Genomic DNA, 20,180 nt, shown 5'->3' on the forward strand with positions numbered 1-20,180 from the left:
TGAGCAATACACCGAAAATTTTACAGGCAAAGAATTTGTTATGATATCCAACAGTTATTAAAGTTATTTGACCACACATCACTCCACATCGAAATCGACACCAGGTATCTCACATTCACTGAGCTCACATGCTCTTCCCCACAGCCTAGGTTCAGGAAAACAGATACAGAAGGGGAAAAATGAAGACACGTTTGGATAGGCACACAGGAGGTTCAATAACTCTTTTCCAAAAACGTTGTCAACAAACCCTTTCCATTTTGGTTTCCATCACCTCTAGAATTGCAGGTGCCCCTCAGGCTGAGCAACGCAAGAAGCAAGCAACAACTCAGATTTAACTTGTGCTGCTTTTATTGCTTTTGCCAAAGGGAACAGTGTATCACCCGATTTACATCCATACAATTGAGTGTAAAATAAGGCCAGAGTGTCCAGGAATCCAAATCATTTGGACTAGTGATCTGCAACCCCAATCCGGTAATTTACAGCCCTACTGATGATGGGCCCCAGGGCTTCATAAAAGATGACTAAGCAATTCAATCCATATATGCTATAGAAAAAAATAGTATGACATTTCCAAAGGATTTTGCCTCTTTCTCCGAAAGTTTGTGGGGAATCTGCAAACCAAAACCTTTGAAAATCACCAGTTTTCATAATTTTAAACAAAAGTGCCTGGTTGCTAACTAGAATCCAATGAAAGCCTGAGGTTATACACTTAAAACACACTTTTCTGGTAAGATTGCCAAGTCAGTATTGCCTAACTTCGCTTGCAAGCAAGCATTGAGCAATACACGAGCTTCATGCTAGAGGACAAATGGAAAATTAATCATGGTATCTATTAAAAAGCCCTCTGGAAATGATAAGGTCACAGAGTGTTGGTTCCACTGCCCATCCTGCCAGCCAATAATACCGTATTGTTTCAGCACATTCCCCATCTGCTTCTTCATCTCATCTGTAATAGGTATTTCTTGTCTTAAGCTTGAATTGTACATTCCTTTGGACAACAGAGGTCTTTTTTTTTTTTTTTTTCATCTCTGCAGAGCCTTATATAATGCAGCTCTACTTTATACTGAATGCTAGTAAGTGCTGTAATACTACAAATAATAACTACCTTTTGTGCCACATGATTATAAAATTAAAATTATTCAAAGTTCATATATTTAGTAAGTCATTCGAAACTGTGGTCTCTCTCATGAATAATTTTAAAAGAAACTGTTAGAGGTTTTACTGTTAAAAATATTTCACTGTGTTTCATGTGGTCATTAATCAAGCACCACGTATGTTATAAAAAGCTTCCCAGAACCGTGGAGAAAGCTGCCCTACTATATTTTTTTAACAGATTTTCCTAAGTTGCCTCCTTTGCAGTGTAAAATATAGGAGTTACTGAATGTTGATTAATTAAATGATAGTCTTTTGTAGCCCTGGAACAAATTATCCAAAATTGACCATGATAAGGGTGGAAGCTGTTATTCTTCATGGAACTGATAGGGTTTCTGAGGTTTTGATTAAATTAAAAAGGAGGATCCAATTAACCAGCGATTGAATTAAGTAGATGACACCGTATTGATCATATTATTTTAAGACACTTCTAACGAGTTTTAAAAGCAGCTGTGTTGTTATACATGAAGAGCAAGCACCACAGCCACCACTCTCCCATCCCCACAATTTTTCAGCTGTGTATGTTGCAGAATTACATGTTATAAGAACATTCAGTTCTCTGCCTTCATTTCACAGCAAGGAAATCCTCCTGGCACCTCAACTGGAAATACAGCTTTAAAAACAAATTCATTTATTAATCCAATCTCTTTCCTGACGTATTCTTAGTAGAATTACTCCAGTAAGGACCAATGTTTTAAGCAATTAACCTATCAGTTAATTTTCCAACGTCAAGTTCCTAAGCAAAATAACCAAAGCATATGAAGAGAAGTGACATCTACAGGCAAAACATGCCAAATTTGTTGTGTCCCAATCAGCTGTACAACCAATGGTTATACAAACATGTATTTTAGATGCCTTAGGAGACAGAGCTTTTTGCTCTTTGCTCTTCAACCTCCATTTATTCCAGCTCACGTTTTGCAGAGCAGACAAGCTTCCTTTCACATGATTGCAATTGTCAAGGAGTATGGCGCGTAGTTGAGGCTGGCCTCTAAACCCTCTCTAGCTGATGGAAAGGGACTGGCATCTCCAGAAAAGAATTCACCCTGCGTTGACTAACTTCAGTGCCAGGACTTAGCCCAAGATTAAGACAGGTGCCTTTTGGTGTAAATGTCTACCTCCAGGCTCGGTGTCGGAGCCTCTAGTCAAAGGGGAGCTTGTCAAGACAGTCAGTGGAGTACAGAAAGCTCTGGCTAACCCGTAGGGAAACATCCACGTTTGATAAGTTAAAACACCATCCGGTTTCCTTTGCATTGTAACTGACTGGATCTCCCCTGACTATTACAGGATTGACAGATTGTACACAGACATCACACCGCAGATGACTGGATTCGGGCAAGATGAATCCCAATCCAGATGTCTAGTTCTGTGCTAGCAAAAGTCAGGTGAGAGGCCTCTCGCCGTTTGTGAGCAAGGCTTTGCCAAATCTCAATGGGCAGAAACAGAGAGCACACAGTACTCTCTTCTCCAGAAGATGGATGAAGGATCTTAACCAAGCTGGATGCGCAGCAACAGCAGCAGAAGAGGAAGGTGGGAAGAGGGAGGACAGACTATACAGAAGCATAGCCTCCCCCCCAGTATATGACACAAAGCTAATAAGAAATAGATACTCGGAACAACAAAGGCAGGGGTTTTGTTTGTTTGGGGTGAGGGTTTTTTGAGTGTTCAGCACCAGCATAATCCCCCTCCAGTTTAAATCCATGGTCCAACTTTGATCTGAATGACAAGAACTACAAAAATCTCAGGTATTGTATCAAGTCTCTTCTTGATTTCTTTGCTGATTGATTTGATGTAAGTGATGAGACCTCGAAATCACCAGTGCTTCAGATACACATTCATAAAACTAGTCAAGTGTAAAAAAACCCTTTAAAGTTCAATACAAAATTAGCATTGGGCTGTTTCCACACTAAACCTGAAGAAAAGCCCCAAAGACCTGCAGCAGATTCACAATCCCATATCCACACCTTCCTGTGCAGCTGCAGTGATTTTGATTCAGCAAATCAAAATAAAAATGAAGATGTAACTGCAAGTTCAGTTCAAAGGATTTAATTTTCTACTTACCTGTAAGATCTTTTTATTGTGGGATGCGCCACCAGTAGCCAAAATCCTTGTTCTGGGCACTGCAATGCAACACAACATATAGATCAGACTGAAAGCACATATTGTGAAGATTTGCACTACTGAACCAAGCAATGAGAACAAGGAGGTGGGAGTCAGATGATCTGGGCTTTCTCTCTGTACCTCTAATTTCCCTTCTGTAAAAAAGGAGATAAGACTAATTACCCACCTTTCCAAGGCACATTAGAACACTTTCTTAGAAGAGGCAACATAAATATTGCAGATCTATTATTATTATAGTGCTATCAAAGTCAGGGAGATTTGCAAAAGGGATATACAATAAGAAAGACAGAGTGTTGTTACACTACAGCTCTGGTTTGAGGTCAGATTGGTTTGGCTCATAGCTGTATATATACAAACTGACAGATAACCTTTAAAATCAGGAGGGTTTTTCCAAACTTATCTCCTCATGATGTTCACAGTCAGAGTTTACTAAAACCTGGGCAATCCCTATACGCTTGAATGACAAGGAAGTGTGTCAAAAGGTAATTAGAGATGGTCTAAGTCACTTTAATGAAATAAAATAAAAAAACTGAATCTTCATCAAATGCGAATCCACAGCTTTAAAATAAGTGTTAGAATAATTATCCTGTATTCTTTAGTCCTTAAAGAAACCCACCCTTCCTTCTCACATTCCTGGATGTCTGTCCTGTGCCTCATCATTTATTTGTGTGCATGCTCCTCTGGAGCATGGCATGCAACAAGCCATACCTCTATCCATAACCACAATTCAGCAAGGCATTATGAACATGAGTAGTCCAAATGATCTCACTGAAATTCTTCAAAGGCTTAAAACAAAATAAATGCATAAATACTTTGATATCATATATTTTAAAAATCTAAACACTTACTTACCCTGATTTATGACAATAATAGTGATACCATCATGTATTCCCTCCCAAGAGGGGAATTCTTCTGTGGTTATTGTTTTGTTATCTTAACCTCCTTTTATTAATAAAAGCTAAAGATAATTTATTTCTCACAAGGCAAAGTTAGCCAACTTATACTGATGCCCTAAATAACTTACTGTCATTTATCCTTTCAAGCACCTTAATGACAAAAGCCCTGAAGACAGAATTAGAAATAAAGAGAAGATACAGCTCACCATGCCATTTCTAGACCCACAACTAGGTGCTCAGGTGGAGTCTAAGACCCAGACAAAGCACTGCATGGGGGACCCTATTTTACTGATAAATTTAATTTTATTTTCCTCTTTGGAGGATATTCAGTGATGCACAAATTGGGTTTTAAAAGCCATTAGGATCTCTGTCAATGTCAGTAAACAAATAAAACAAACAGCAGAGTGATTCCTCAGGGAAAACAAGTTTCAATTATACCAACACAGAGTGACAGATCCCTGCCAAGATTATCACAACAACATAATAGCACAGAAACCAGTGAAAAATAACTAGTAAGCCTCTGTTCCTAGAAACCAAACTGAACTCTAAATGATTTGCCTAGTAGTCACAATTCTGTCTTGCTAAACTTTGTTGCAAATATAAATTCTTGCAGAACCACCATATCCAACATGAAAACGCCACATTTCAGAGACAGCCAGCAAGACAGAATGAGGAACAAACATGTTTGCTACACTTCACAGCAGCTAAAACCAAAGAATAAGGCATGCTTGCTCTCCACTGCCTCTGGAAAGGGGCTTAATAAACTGCTAGGCTATCACCATCAGCAAAGAACGGTGGACAATATGAAAGTGGTAAAGCAACCACCCCTGCAAAAACCACAAACATATCTTAGCTCAACTGCTTCTTGCTCTTCCATCTGCATGGAGCTCTGTCTTAGGGCTTCTGCCACAACTTTTCAAATGCTTCGGAGCTCCGTCAGTGTATATTGCTGTCTGCTTTCACTAGCACAGTAACTGATAGCTCGGGCAGGCTGATTTGTGCCTTCTCGCTGACTCCAATGCCCCTCTAACAGATAACATGTTTGCATTAGGAATCGAGGGCTGGACAGAAGACTTACTCCTTGCTAGGTCAGAAGATTCATGTTTTGGCGACGTTATCAATTTATGCCATAACTGTAATTCAGGATACTTCTATATAAATAAGCTACCATAAGAAAAGTAGGGGTGAATTCACAGTGCATTAGCTATTCGATACAAACCACTCATGAGTATGCATTTACCCTACTAGGAGTTGAGTTAGATAACTACCAAGAGGGCAAACAGACCTCAAGTCTAGAAGTGTTTAGCACCCTGATTATTTGCACACCCATCTTAATCCAGACTAATTCTTTCATAGCAAAATAATAAGAATTATTTCGGTATATAGCTAACCCACCTGATAAAAGAAACTAACTTAATTTACACTGTGAAGTTTCTTATGTCGGTTGGACATCGCAAGTCCTAAATTGGATCAGCTCGTGAGTACGAACACACACAGATACACAGTAAAAAAAACCCAAGCCCTATGCTGAAGCTACATGAAGGGCAAAACCATTCATTCTCCTCCACTTCAAATGGTGTGCTGGTTTTGGCTGGGATAGAGTTAATTTTCTTCATAGTAGCTGGTATGGGGCTGTTTTGGACTCATGCTGGAAACAGCATTTATAATTCAGGGATGTTTTTGTTATTGCTGAGCAGTGCTTACACAGAGTCAAGGGCTTTTCTGCTTCTCTCCCCAGCCCACCAGCGAGCAGGCTGGGGGGGCACAAGAAGCTGGGAGCTGACCCCAACCGACCCAAGGGATATCCCAGACCATATGATGTCGTGCTCGGTATATAAAGCTGGGGGAAGAAGAAGGAAGGGGGGATGTTTGGGGTGATGGTGTTTGTCTTCCCCAGTCCCTGTTGGGCGTGCTGGAGCCCTGCTGTCCTGGAGATGGCTGAACACCTGCCTGCCCATGGGAAGTGATGGATGAATTCCTTGGTTTGCTTTGCTTGTGTGCGCAAATTTTGCTTTGCCTATTAAACTGTCTTTATCTCAGCCCACAAGTTTTCTCGCTTTTACCCTTCCAATTCTCTCCCCCATCCCACCGTGGGGGAGTGAGCGATCAGCTGTGTGGGGCTGAGTTGCCGTCTGGGGTTAAACCACGACAGATGGCTCGCTTCACCAAAACAGATCCCAGTAGGTAACAGCCTAGTGAACTCTAGCCATCGCTGTCTGACAACAGAATCTGGTCCGCTGTACTGGTGCAACTGGTCTCTCCAGACCACGTGGAAGAGTGATCTTAGGTGAACCCACTGCACTGCGTTTCCAGAGGCAAGTCTGCGTGAGGTCAGAGCAGAGACGACAGCTTCCCTGGTTGAGTTTCAGCCACTTCTTAAAGATGAGGAGTAGGTCCCAAAAGAACTTACTTGAATTTGCTGAATTTTAGATTTACCTCTTATTTCAGTCTCTCTCCAGAGAGTGAGGAAAATGCATTGATCACTGATTTCAGGGATTGTCTTTTTAACGCCAATATTGTGTACTTTACTGAACGGTGGACATTTGCTCTGAGATGTGTAATTGGATACATCTTATAAATAAATAAAGCAAGCCCATCATTTATGTATACAGGGGCATTAACAAAGACATCATTCATCCATCACTAGCAGTGTTCTCAGCCAGCTGTGTTTGAATCTGTCAGGAGCTACCATCTATCCCCTACGGCAGTGCACAGAAAGAACTTTAATACAGTGTTACTAAAAAAAAAAAAAACCAAAACACCCACCCTAGCAAACATAATTCATTAATTCAATTCTTTGACATTTGAGAGAAATCAGATTTAAACATCTTTTAATTAAAAGCTCCCTGCATAGTACCTAACCAACCAGTTTATTTCCTTCCTATTTAAAAACTAATGATTTTTTAGAGTGCCAATACAGAATTTTAACCTTATCTAGAAAACGTTTGCAGCTGCATATGGCATGGTGTCATCCTGCAACATGCGCATCTTCTACAGATCTATTATCTGATGTGGAACGTGGCAACTGATCTAACGAAATTCAGTTAAAACAATAATTACCACTGGACAGGAGGAGGGGAAAACCCGAGTAAAGTTCACTTTTGTGGGAAGACTGAGCATAAAGCACTTTCCCACACAAGGCTGAGAAGTCAGCCCACTCTATGTATCTTACTACTCATACAACAACCTCCATTCTGCCTTTCACAGACATCCAGCAAGAACTGAGTGATGTCAAAGTTCATCTCCTGGCTCTTGGGTTTCAGCCAAAATATTGCTTTCATTGAAAGGCATATAGTGGAAAAAAAAATATCTGTCACTGAGAAGAGAGAGAAATTGCTGTTAGTTGTGTTCAGCCATTGTCAGTGGTCCCAAAAAGAATGAAGTCCTGCATCACTGTATATTTACAAACACAGAACTGATGCCTTCCCAGAAAAGCAAGCAATTTAAGCAGATTAAGACAAAAAGAGGAGAGAAAAACAAAGATTTTAGAAAGTGCAAACTCAAAGAGCATTGCCCATGTGGATTCAGCAAGTGACACAGTGGAACCAGTAACACATGGCGAGTCTCTCCTGAGCAGCCTGACATCCCCTCTAATGGTCTTGGCACATAACCGCAGCTATTAAGAAAAATAATCACATAAGCAAACTCACATCAATCAGAGGGTTAGTGCTGATAATTAGCACCAAAAGTTTGCTGCCACATCATTTGTGCAAGGAGACTGGAGGTAGAAATTCAGCCTCCTGTTCCACCAGGAGCGGGGTCAGATCAGACTGCTAACGGGTCCGGACGCTGAAATCAATGGGATGACTCCTGACCTCGGGGCTTTTGGATCTGGTTATATTTCAACTGGACGGTAACAATGTGCCTATGTCAGTCCAGAATCTTGCTGGCTCATGTGCCGCAAAGTCCAAAAGCAGAATTTGACCTTCCATTTTGAGGCTGAAAACTCTTTAACTTTCCCATCTAAATTTCCAGTGGTGCACACAGCCCCGGTTTGTACCCCAAACTCCAGGTACTCGCTGACTTTCAAAACTCCTAAAAGACATTTCCAAGGCTTCACCCAAACAACTTCATAACATCTTTCTCATCACATCCGAATCCATAAATAAAACAGAACAATAGAACATGCATTCAAAAAGCAGCTGATTATGCACATGAACCCACGCCAGCTATAAGCATGATTGCGAATAACTACAATTTACAATTTGCAAGCAACAAGAAAAGTATCAGCCCCTCCTGTATTTCTCTGATTAACTCCAAACACTATAATTTTTTAAAAAAGTATTTTCTAGCTTTTAATTGAAGAAAAACAAAATGAAAATATATGATTATTTTGTCCCATTTATAAAACAAATGTTCCAAAATCATCCTCGTTGCATATTAACTCTTCCAAAAATCATGCTAATCTTTCTTACTCATATAAAGACTGTGAAATTAAACTCCCACTATGGTAAAAGGTTTCTCTTGTCTATATCCTTTAAAATATGAAAATGTACAAGGTACTGAACGCCCTTTATGTGCCTGTGAGCTCTAGGACTGGGTCCAAAGGCACTTACTTCTCTACCTCATTGTGCTGCATCACTTCTGACATCTGCAAGTATTTCATAGCAGAGAAAAAAAGACTGCCACAAATGAGCCTTCAGCATATTAAACAGTATCTACCTGATTGAGGAAAAAGTAATGTAAACTGGAACACACTCTTTTTTTCCTTTTCCTTTTTTTTTTTTAATTTAGACCAATACAACTGCCCAAGTGAATAAATTACAAGCTTGAAGCCAAACATTCAAACAAATTCAGCCACCTTTACAATTCTAAAAACAATACAGTAATTCATAAAAGCTATTCAAAACCTATTTTTAGAAGTGTTTCTGACTTTCACTTTGAAGCATCAGCTAATTTATTACAGAGAAAAGCAAGCCATATATTTGCCATATAGGTTGGCTGTTTTCTTACTTATAAGGAAAGAAGATTTTGTAACAGGCTTTAATTTCACTGCGGGTTTCAATTGCTCAAATGTATGTCAGAAATTTTCCAGACATAGAATTTATTCTTATTTTTTAAATGCAGTGCCTGAGGAAGAAACACAACTTTTAAGGATAGAATTGATCATCAGCCTCTAAGGCTACAGCTACTATCATACCAGCTGTAATTCAACAGGGGAAAAAAAGCCTCGATTTTCTCAGCAGCAATGACAAATATGGCTAATACTCTCAACATTTATGCTACGTACATAGATAAAGTCTCTACAATGATGTAGAGAACAGGCATGATTCTTCTTGCTCACACTGCTGTAAGGCATGTCCCTTTTCACAAGGGCATGTAGTGACAGGACAAGGGGTAAAGGCTTTAAACTGAAAGAGGGTAGATTTAGATTAGATGTAAGGAAGAAGTTCTTCCCTGTGAGGGTGGTGAGGCACTGGAAGAGGTTGCCCAGAGAGGTTGTGGTTGTCCCATCCCTGGCAGTGTTCAAGGCCAGGTTGGATGGGGCTTTGGGCAACCTGGTCTAGTGGAAGGTGTCCCTGCCCATGGCAGGGGGGTTGGAACTAGATGACCTTTGAAAGTCCCTTCCAACCCAAACCATTCTACGATAATATCACTAAAATGAGTAGATGTGCACACAGAGTAGGAATGATATCCATAGTCAAGACTTATATGCTGCTGATAGTCTAGGTCATTTTATGTTCTCAAGCAACTTCTAATACCAGAAATTCTTCTTCATGAGGATGCCAAATTCAGCTTTCCTAAGACCTTACTTCAATAAAAACAAAACTTTGTATTTCACAGCCTGAAGCTTAAAGACACCTAACCACCTAACTCTGAAAATCCTATTAGTCTAGCTCACTTCAGATATGAATTTATATTTTAACATTGTCTTAGAACCATCCCCTTTTTGATGGATTTCAGAAAAAAAAACAAAACAAAAACAGAAAAACGTGTATAAATTCTCTCTTAACAGCACCTTAAATTATTGCAGATCACCCACAAAATACACACAGCCTAAGATGTACTATAGGAAACAAAATCTACTCAAGATACAACCCCACTGATGATGCAACTTCATTGACTTCAGCAGTTATACAGCAGGGAAAACTTCAGTACATGAATGGTAAAGACTTATTTGGGAACAAGCAGATCAATAGTCATAACACTGTTATAACATATACACTGGCATATGCTCGCAACAAGACCTCTGAAATATTTGCACTTCTTGTAGAAATACTGCAGAGCTGCAATTGCTTATCAATTTGCTGTGATTTTTTTTTTTTGAGACATAGATCTCTATTTGACAGAATATTTTGATGAAGCCTGGGATAAATTCCAATGGTAATGTATTAAAAAAAAAAAAAAATCTACAACTCAGCACTAGAGTTTACAGCAAGGGGGAAAAAAAGCAGCAGATTCAGACCAAAAGTTTTTGTAGATATAGGCTGAATATTTTGGAAATATATTTCTGTGAAAGCTTTTAAGGAAAGACATGGAACACAAATTAGAAGGACCACTTAAATCTGATTGGTCAAGACTGAAAATGTATTTGGGGAAAAGTCCTCTCCTGAAGACATTATTACCAGAAGTAACATAATAAACTGTTGCTGTCTCTAACTTGTGTAAATTCTTCGTTCTGAATTAATTCCTTAAAGAAAAAATAAGTAATATATTTCATTAATTAGTAAGGCAAAATGGGTTCATGTACCAATGGAACTGACTTACATCAGGTTTAATTTTTTATTTTTTAGCCACTCAAAGTTTTCCTCTTTTGTTACCCAAAGTTTGGATATGGCAAGAATTGTGAAACTTAAAAGTCGTGTGAGTTGGGAAAAAATACTAATCACCACAAAAACTATTCAGCAGTTGTCCAAACATCCATAAAGTAGCCAAGGCCCCAGTTAAAGGCTTAACACAACAAAGCACAATCTGCTTTGATTTACCCCATACTTCCACAATTATTCATAGACTCTTGGCAACACCTCTACCTTCGCCTTCCACTTCAGAATTCCTGTTGTTCAGCAAATAAACATGAAATCTGGAACCAATGTGACAAATTAACTGATTCTCAAAAAATATTCTGAAGCAGGTGGTACAAGTCTGAAAACAAAACCTAGAGGTGATCCAAACTGGGCATTTGAAATCTAGCCATCACATCCAGCTATTTAATAACCTACCTACAGAGAGCTCCAAAAAATGTAAAAGGTCAGAGTGGACCATCTGCTTAAACAAGATCACACAACTTTCATACAGTGATTCCACCATCCAGCTCAGCTCTGTATTCACAGAGTATTCTACAGCAATCTGAAGACGACACAGAACCTCTGCTGAAGGACTCAAAGTGACAGAGAATTTACTGTGTCTACTGGCTGTTTTCATGTTTAATACCTTTAAAGTTAAATATTTGCACTTTTCCCATAATTCAGATTTTTACTCTTCAAACTTCTAGTCACTTGATCTTTGTGGCTCAAGCCTTCCAGTTAAAACATTACTATAGAATTGGGTTTCCCCTTCACGTGTTGGCACTTACAGACCACAATTAAATTGCAATTTGTCTTTCTTTTTGATATGCTAAGGATATTAATTTCTGGTACTCATTAAAAGGCATAATTTCAAGACCACAAACCACTGGTGCTTAGTGCTACTGGTATACTACCACTGCCTAGCAGAAATATCTTCACCACCGAAACCACTATCACAAAAGACCAAGATTGGTACGAGCATTAAAAACGTCTACCCTAGAAGTACCTGCCACTGCATGTTGTCAGTTTGCCTATCCAAATGTTTAGTAGGAAAGTGCCAGTTTATAAAAACTCTGATAAATCACAGAGAACCTTGCACTAGAACACTTCTTGGGAGAATGTTCCGGCTTTGAAGGTCTGTAGCTCCAACAGACACGTGCTCTGCGGAGTCCTGTGGTAGGAGGTCAGCTGTCCCACGGTCCCCGTCGCGGGAAGCCCCAGAGTTCAGGAGGGCTCTGCGCTGAGCTATACATCAGTGCCACTGGGAGCCCTGGAAATGCGAACTTCCAATACCTGCTGCTCAGTTCCCAGGACTGGAGGTGAAACATTCCCTCAAAGTCAGGAGCGTGCAAGATGTTCCCAGAAATAGGTAAAAAAAAAAAAAAAAAAAAAGTCACTGCTACCTTCGGCATTTTCCACTGACTAAAAACAAACAAAAAAAAATTAATTTTTTTTCATGTGGTCTGTTGCTAGCATTGCAGCACAGCTCAGTATTTCCTCAAAATATTCTGACACATGAGAAATTCGTGATTGAAACTCAGCAAAATATTCACCCTCCCATGCCTATCCCATCACAACTCTGATGTGTATAATTACCACATGTGGCTTTAGAGATCGCACATCAGTAAATAATGCTTGCTACTGAGTTATTTAGAAACACAAAAAACATCATTGTTTCATTTTTAAAAACTATTTGCCCTCATATACAGCAATATTCAGCCTTGCAAATCTTCTAAGGGAAATAGAAAATTATATTGGCAAATCAACATATAACACCATCCATCGAAGGTTAAAATGAGAAAAGCAAGCAAGGAGATAAATGAGCTGCCCAAGGTCGCACAAAATCAGTAGAACAACCAAGAATAGAACAAAGGCCTCTTCATTACTTAGATCACAAATGCATTCGATTCTGCATTAGTTAATCTGCAGAGTCTGTGCATCAGTAGCAAGACATGTCCACAGGAGAAAAATATAATAATAATCAGCTGCAAGTTCAGCATTACCTAAAGCCACAGGATATAATTAAAAGGTACAGGGTGCGATGACCTGACCTTGAATGCCACTTGAGTGAAGAGAGGAAAGAACATCCTACCAGGTGTTTTGACTTTAGAAAAACCCAAACCACCACAAACTTGGGGGAAAAATCAGTTTGGGATCTAGATTTCCAAACCAGGTCTCTACCAGATCTCAGGACTACTCTGCTTCCCTGAGCACCGGTCTTTGCATCTTACCAACAACGTTAACAAAGGCCTCTAGCAACGCAACAGAAAAAAGTCAAGGCCCAAGTATCATTTTATTTTTGCAAAGGATAAGCCAGCTGAAAAACAGAAGAGAACTTACAAAACAAGGTAATTGGGGTGTTTTCTTTACAAGATTTTTCAAAAGAATCATTACGACTATTTTGGCATCCACAAATATTGCCTGGAGCTCTTCATCTCCTAGTCCTGTAAGACTGTTTTGTGTTTGGTGCTGCTGAAGAGTTTTTCTTCTTGTTTTTTCCTTTTAATACCTCCTACTCCTCTCAATAGAAATAACCGACAGGTCGTAAAGTACTTCACAAGAATAAAATTAATTGATAGGAGGGTGTACCTACTTGCAAAACTCTAGGCTGAAGTAGCAGAAAATCTGTTTATTTTGTTTGTTCAACAAAGTTCCATATGCCGAGAAGGGAAGCAAATCTATTGAGTAAGAAACACTTGCTCCTTTTTCTCCCTAAAAACTATACCAAACTCACTAGCAGAAAAAAACTCCACACTGACCTATATGTGACTGTGGTAGGTTACTTCACTCCTCTGAACCTCTTTCTTTCTGTACCTAGAGAATACAGCACTGGGGATCGCTTGTACCAATTGAGGCTCTGAGCACTACTAAAGTCTTCTGTTATCAATAAACCTCCTGCTCTCCAAGTGGATTATTTAAAAATTAATTTTGTGACCACTGGCAGGCTAGAACTAAACAGAGAATACATTTTTTTCCCCTTTAACTGAAAAATAAAGGCTAGAGAAAGATGAATAGAGAGAAGCAATTAATATTTCCTAATAATTGTCATACTGAATGGGAGAACCGCTACGTTTCTCGGGGTTTCTGCACAGAAAGGTTCCAGGTAACTATTCATTCACGGGGCTGGGTTCATGTAAATCGGATGCTGTTGCCAAGCAACTATAGGTGCTAAGGAATGAAATACAGTCTGCAGAAACCTAATAGCCTGGAGAGAAAAAGAACTACAATCTGAGATTTATGGCATATATAAAAGGAAAAGAGTCATTCTCCCACACACACAAAGAACACAGATACTTTATTATAAATGTCCTTAGCATGTTTTTCTAAGGCATAATTAAGCAATAAAATCCCCACTCCACCCCAAATCAAACAGGTAAATTATTTTTTTTTTATATTTTGTTCATTAAGCTTTCTAGAAACAGGTCTTGAGAAATTGGCTACAGACAAAAGCTAAAATTTAACCCAAAGATCTTTCTTTTACCCAAGAAAAATGTTAGCTGTACAGACAGCACTGCAACTGCCAATCAGCTATCTACTTTACCTTCTTATGTTTTTATACCATGCTCATTAACATTGCATCTGATCATCAGAAATTCTCTTTAAGCTTATTAAGATTTTAAAATATTTTTAGCAAGTTAATTAGAATACATTAACAGAGCTCATCTGTGTTCACCCATCATGCATATTTTATTTCATTCAGGCAAATTGCTTTTAAATGAAATATTAGACCTAGGAAGGGTACACTGTCGGGTACTGAACAATACAACCCCTTAGTACAAACATTCACTCCCAAACACCCTAATAACTTCATGCCACTGGAAAGCAGGGAGATTTTCTGATGGCAAAGGGGATTTTTTTTAGTGCCTGCCCTATCACAATCCCCTCCAGCTGCGGTGTGTGTACACGGACCTGGAGGGTCATCCTGGTACCTGAACCATCCTTAGTTGCCATCGTGTTCCCAGACAATCAATAAAAGTTAAAGCTGCCAAGAGACCACTGCAATGGGAACCAAAGGTCCAGCTAAGAAGAAGGAAAGAATGTCTTCAACCCCTCACCCTGTAGTTCAAAGGCTTTTACAAATTCATGTTTGGTGGTTTGTTTGGGGTTTTTTTCTGCTGACGGTCTCTGAAGATACCATTTATCTCTAAGGCAAGAGGCCAATTAGAAGCTCTGGCACACTGTGGCACGGGCAGAGGTGCACATGGATTTGGCAGAACAGCAAGAACAGCTCACATAGAATGAACCTGAAATACCCTTTGCTTTACCTAGCATTATAAATTCTTCCCTTTAATGTGCACTAAATGTCACCAAATTCATGCACATAAAATTAAGTAACAGTTTATGAGGAAAAGGGAGACAGCAAAAACTACCTTGGGCTATTTTCACCATGCCACTTGCGGAATTTCACTCAAGTGAGATGAAGTCCATCACTGGACACTGAAAAGATCTACAACAATACTATAATAAGATGTTCCTCAAGCTCCTGCTATCCGCTCACTCAATCCAGTCAAATACGACATCTTTGCAATTGTTCATTTAGACTCCATACGGCCCAAATCCTTCCTACCTAAGGAAGGATGGAAAATCCCACTAATTTCATCAACAGTTCTCAAGCTAAGCGGTTACTTTTAGAGATCTGCATAAATCAAAGGATGAACAAAGTTTGCCAACCTCATGCTTGATTCAGATTTTGCACTCTCACTGCATTTCAATTAACCTGCCACAGATTGCAGAGCTGACATATTTGATTCAGATAGTAAAGAAAACACTCTTTAAAAAACAACAGGTCTGAAGCTTTTGATGAGCGATCATACAATCCATATCAAAACACACATTTAAATCTCAGTCACCACACATTTCATGATCTGCATCATTAACACTGTCTGATTTGAGGGATTTTAATAATCTCTTTTACAATCTATAACAGTTCTTTATCTCCAAGGCACTGATGCCTTTTAACCAACGATCATTATTTAGGTATGCTTTGCACCTGTAGCCTTCCCCGAGATGTTAATCCCTTCAACTCTAGAGGCTAGTCTTTTACAAACTGCTCTCATACTCCCCACGTTTTCTCCCGCTGACGAACCCCCAAACTGGATGCATTTCATTTAGCATTTGGCTGAACACATCAGCCACGCTGGCACAGGGAAATTTTAATCACAGCTGGGCAATTCTGTGGTAAGCTCTTCCGAAGGCCAAGAGAAGAGAACCGTATCGATGGGCGGAGTCCCTTTTCTCTAAATAAATCGCTATCGATCGCGCTGAATCCAAAACCACCCCGTCATAACCTTTCCCTTCTACTTCTACATTTATTAATCAACTCAAACATCAAAAGCATAAGCTCCAGCCTGCACCTCCTCCTCCTCAAGCTTGACCGAGCAGCGGTTTGCCTTTTTAAAGGAATTCTCTGCCTTCGACGGCTGGAGCAGAGCCTTCACCTCCCCACCGCAGAGCTGGAGTCAGGCAGCTGCCTTGGCCGCTGGGATCAGTCGGGATCTCTCCCCGGCACTCGCTGCTTGCTGAGTAACGAGTCGCACAATCCCAACAACCTATTTGTGGGCATTAAAGAACACAAACTGCCTTGGTTTATTTTGTAACATTTAAGCAGAGATATGTCCTATCCTAAGGAAAACACCCACCTAGAAATCAATATAAATTTCTAGTAGCATCCTAATTGCAAAGAGTAGGGCTTGAATGAGCAATGAAGGCAAACCGACATTTTAATGTCATTTAGACTGACCAAAGGCACTGAAATGTGTTTGCAATTAAGAGTATTCACTAGCAAAAGGAGGGGGGAAAGTAAAGCATGACTACCACACAATAGTAAAATAAAATGCAATTTAGCAAATCACTTTTTGTCATTGGCCTACCCTGGTGTGTGCTCATTGCTCCTACAATGGAAACAGCAAGTCAGTTATGCAAGCCAGCACAATTTTAACAAACCCCCATAATATCACCGCTAGAGCTGCACCTGTAGTACAGCTACGCTCAAGCTTACCTGGCTCGGGATTTTAATGAGAACCTGGAGCTCTCCACTGCTTACAAAAACTTCCCTGTTAACCCAGCCATCCCCAGAGCAGCTCGGAGTGTGTTATCCACCCCAATCCCTCGTCTGACTCTGCCAGCCCTCCCCAGAAGTCTCAGCTACCTTTACTAAAAAGCTGCAAAACTTCTGTCCGTCGTCTCTCTCTTCCCCTTCTCCCAAACCCACAGCACAGAGGATGAATGACCGATACTTTTTCTTTAAATTTTAAAACCTTCCACTACCTAAAACCCAGCCCCATCTAAGAATGGGACACCATTGAATAGCTACTATCAATCAAATTTTTTTTTTATTTTGTTTTTTAAGTAAGAGGCTGCTTACATCTTCCTTTGAAATGGCAAAAGGACAAGGTTTTCCAGTCTGGGTACCTGAGATGCGGTTCACCACATACACCAAAATACAGCATATTCTCTGAGTCCCGTTCTCTACATGATATTCAATACTTGCATAAAACAGCAGTCAACAAAAATGCACAACATCTTTTCCCAGTTCCTCACAGTTAACACATTAAGTGGCAATAAAGGGTGCAATGACTTTCCAAGGGCATGTACCTGTTTAATTATTCAAAAGAAAATTGACTCAGGCACCATGGTATGAAACACTAAAATATGCAAACGAAGTAAATTATGGGGGAAAGCAACAAACGAGAAAAAAGGGATCATGGTGAGAGGAACATATGGGGGCAGATTCTGATCTCCTTGTGTACCTAAGTTTCTCTACATACTTGTGTATAAGAAGAAAAGGTTGTGAAGTGACAGAGAAATTATTATTTACTCATTTCAGTACTCTGACTAGCGTCTTGAAACAATCTAACCATGCCTAGAATTTCCTAAGAGAGTGTTATTTTCACCTATATACATGAAGCAATTTCAGAAAAGGAATGTTTACACCTTTCTAGACAATCAAATCTTACTGCTGGGAAAACACTTACTTGTTTCAACAGAGGCTGGATAGATCAGAAGAAAAGATGCAGGATCTGATCCATGAGTAAATCTTGTTTATTCTAAATTAAGGGCCTGAAATAACTCACTAAAATAATAAGAACAGGTTAACAGAAAGATATCATAACACCAATTCTACTTATTTGTCCATAAAATATGAATATCCCATTAAGACAAAGAGTATTTGATTTTAGCTTGGACCACAGCAAATGTCTTTCCAATCAAGATATCTAGTGAATTGAATGTCTCTTGTAAGCAGGTGCTACTGTGTTATATTTTCATCCAAACTGCTGAGAATAAGCTAGAAGAAAATGACAAAGTAAATTGAACAAGAAAGTGTCTGATCTTGATGAATAATTCAATGATGCAATGCAACAAATACTGATTTTTTCCTGGTAAAGGCAGTTTACAACTGTCCTTTGCTTAGAAAAATGACCTTCTTGTGGTAATTATGCTTTTGTCTTTAGGCACTGGGTGACAGTCTCAGTAATACTTGTGATTCCAGTTCACAGCTCTGTTGCTGATCTCAAAGCACTCCATTCCTGCTGTATCATCTAATCCTTTTTTAATAAGATAATCCAACTACCGAAGAACTTCGATAATATTAGGCACCCTGGTCACTGACTGTTCTTTAACTATTTTGGTCAATTTTCTTGGGTCTTAAAAAGCATGAGAGTTAAAGAGCTCACAGAATCACAACCTGCACACAGGCATGAGCCATAGTAACTGCAGCACGATGTACTAATCAGGGCAGGAATGATGCCATCAGGCAGGAATGATGCCATCAGCCAGGAACACAGCAGCTCGGTGGATACCTAACAACTTCTTACTGCAACAGGGAGAACCTGGCAGCTAAGGATTTTATGATCCACATTCAGGATTGTCCAAACTCTAACAAAAGTACATTATACCTACTTTTGTCTTCTATCTGTTAAAAGGCATTAGACAAGAACTACAGCTGGAAAGCAGGATTCAGGGCTGTTGGATTGTATTTCTGCCTCACACCAGCAATGATTTCATGCATTACCTTGGGCAACCTTCCTTCACCCTTAAGGGTAGAGCTTCTACTTTTAAGAACAGGCAGTATTAACATTAAACCTAATGGAAACATGATAAAAAAGCATCTGCAAGGAGAAAAGGAATAAACCCTCTTCTCCACAGCCAGGACGGACAGAACAAAGCCTGACAGTATTAAGCTGCCACATGCCAAAGTTAGATTTGTTGCAAGAAAAGCTTTTTAATAGTCAAGATAGCAAGACATAGGAATAAGTTAACCACCACTCCCATTCCCTGAGGAACTGCTTGACCGCATGGATAACAGTGCCAACGCAGACAACCATCACTCTTCCATTACAGAAAAGTTACCGTGCAGCCAGGACTGCCAGAGCCACAGGTCCAGAATAACCATGGCCATATAGTCTAATGAAACAGAATTCACTTGGGAAAGGGCTGAGCTGGATGTCAGTCTCTGTTCCCAGCAGTATGTCTTTTATTCCCAACAATTAAAAAGCACAAGTAAGAATTCACCCATCAACCCTGTTGTATCCACAGTAAAGAGTGCATCGGAAGAACCCCATCACTGGGCAGGTGAGCTCAGCCTGATGATCTAATAACCAGAGAGCCAGAGAAATCTTCCTTAGACTTGTGGTACAACACAGTGTATTCAGGTCTTTCTGTAAGTCATATCTCACATATCAATATTAAAAAGGGACATACTTCACTAGAAGATCATGAATGAGAAAGGCTCGTTTTGCCTTTGCTCATTTATTCTTCGCTAACAGTGCTCTACATCTCTTTCTTGATGCATAGTCTTACTATAACAAAAATATACAGGAAAGAATCCAGTCTACCGTAGATTACCATTCCAGCCAGAACAACATCAAAAAAAAATTAAGAAAAAAATTAACCCTAGTAAAATCTGTGCTACTGGACATAACCAGTAGGACTGGCTTAAATACAAGTAAGGACACAGGCACCCAGGTGCGTATTTTCTGTCCCCTACAATATATTCGTACCTCTTGCTCATGAATACTCAGATTACATTTGGCTAGTTGGCAGCACTTCTTAACACCTAACAATCTAATAAAAATGTATTTTTTCTCTCTGCTAGACAAATCTGCCCACCTTCAACCTCTACTACCCATAAAACACACAATTTATTTGAGTACCTTTACTCCGAGTATAATTAACCTTTTCAATGTACAAAAGATTCTGTGCCTTTTAAATGAACAAAGAGCTATTAATGAACAAAAAATACTTTCCTGATCAAATGTTTAATACTATTTCTGGGAATACAGAGTATTAT

At 39.5% G+C, this 20,180-nt stretch overlaps 1 protein-coding gene across 2 annotated transcripts in view; it reads right to left on the reverse strand.

Moving 5' to 3' along the window:
- XYLB (xylulokinase) overlaps positions 1-20,180 on the reverse strand; it is an 85,395-nt gene that overhangs the window by 11,784 nt on the left and 53,431 nt on the right. For both annotated transcript variants that reach the window (XM_075044956.1, XM_075044937.1), the window contains one exon: positions 3,211-3,269. In XM_075044956.1, the coding sequence (XP_074901057.1) occupies positions 3,211-3,269 (59 nt within the window). The remainder of the gene's footprint in view (positions 1-3,210; positions 3,270-20,180) is intronic.

This window comes from Buteo buteo, chromosome 2 (genome assembly GCF_964188355.1).
Source record: "Buteo buteo chromosome 2, bButBut1.hap1.1, whole genome shotgun sequence".
NCBI classification, from domain to species: Eukaryota; Metazoa; Chordata; class Aves; order Accipitriformes; family Accipitridae; genus Buteo; species Buteo buteo.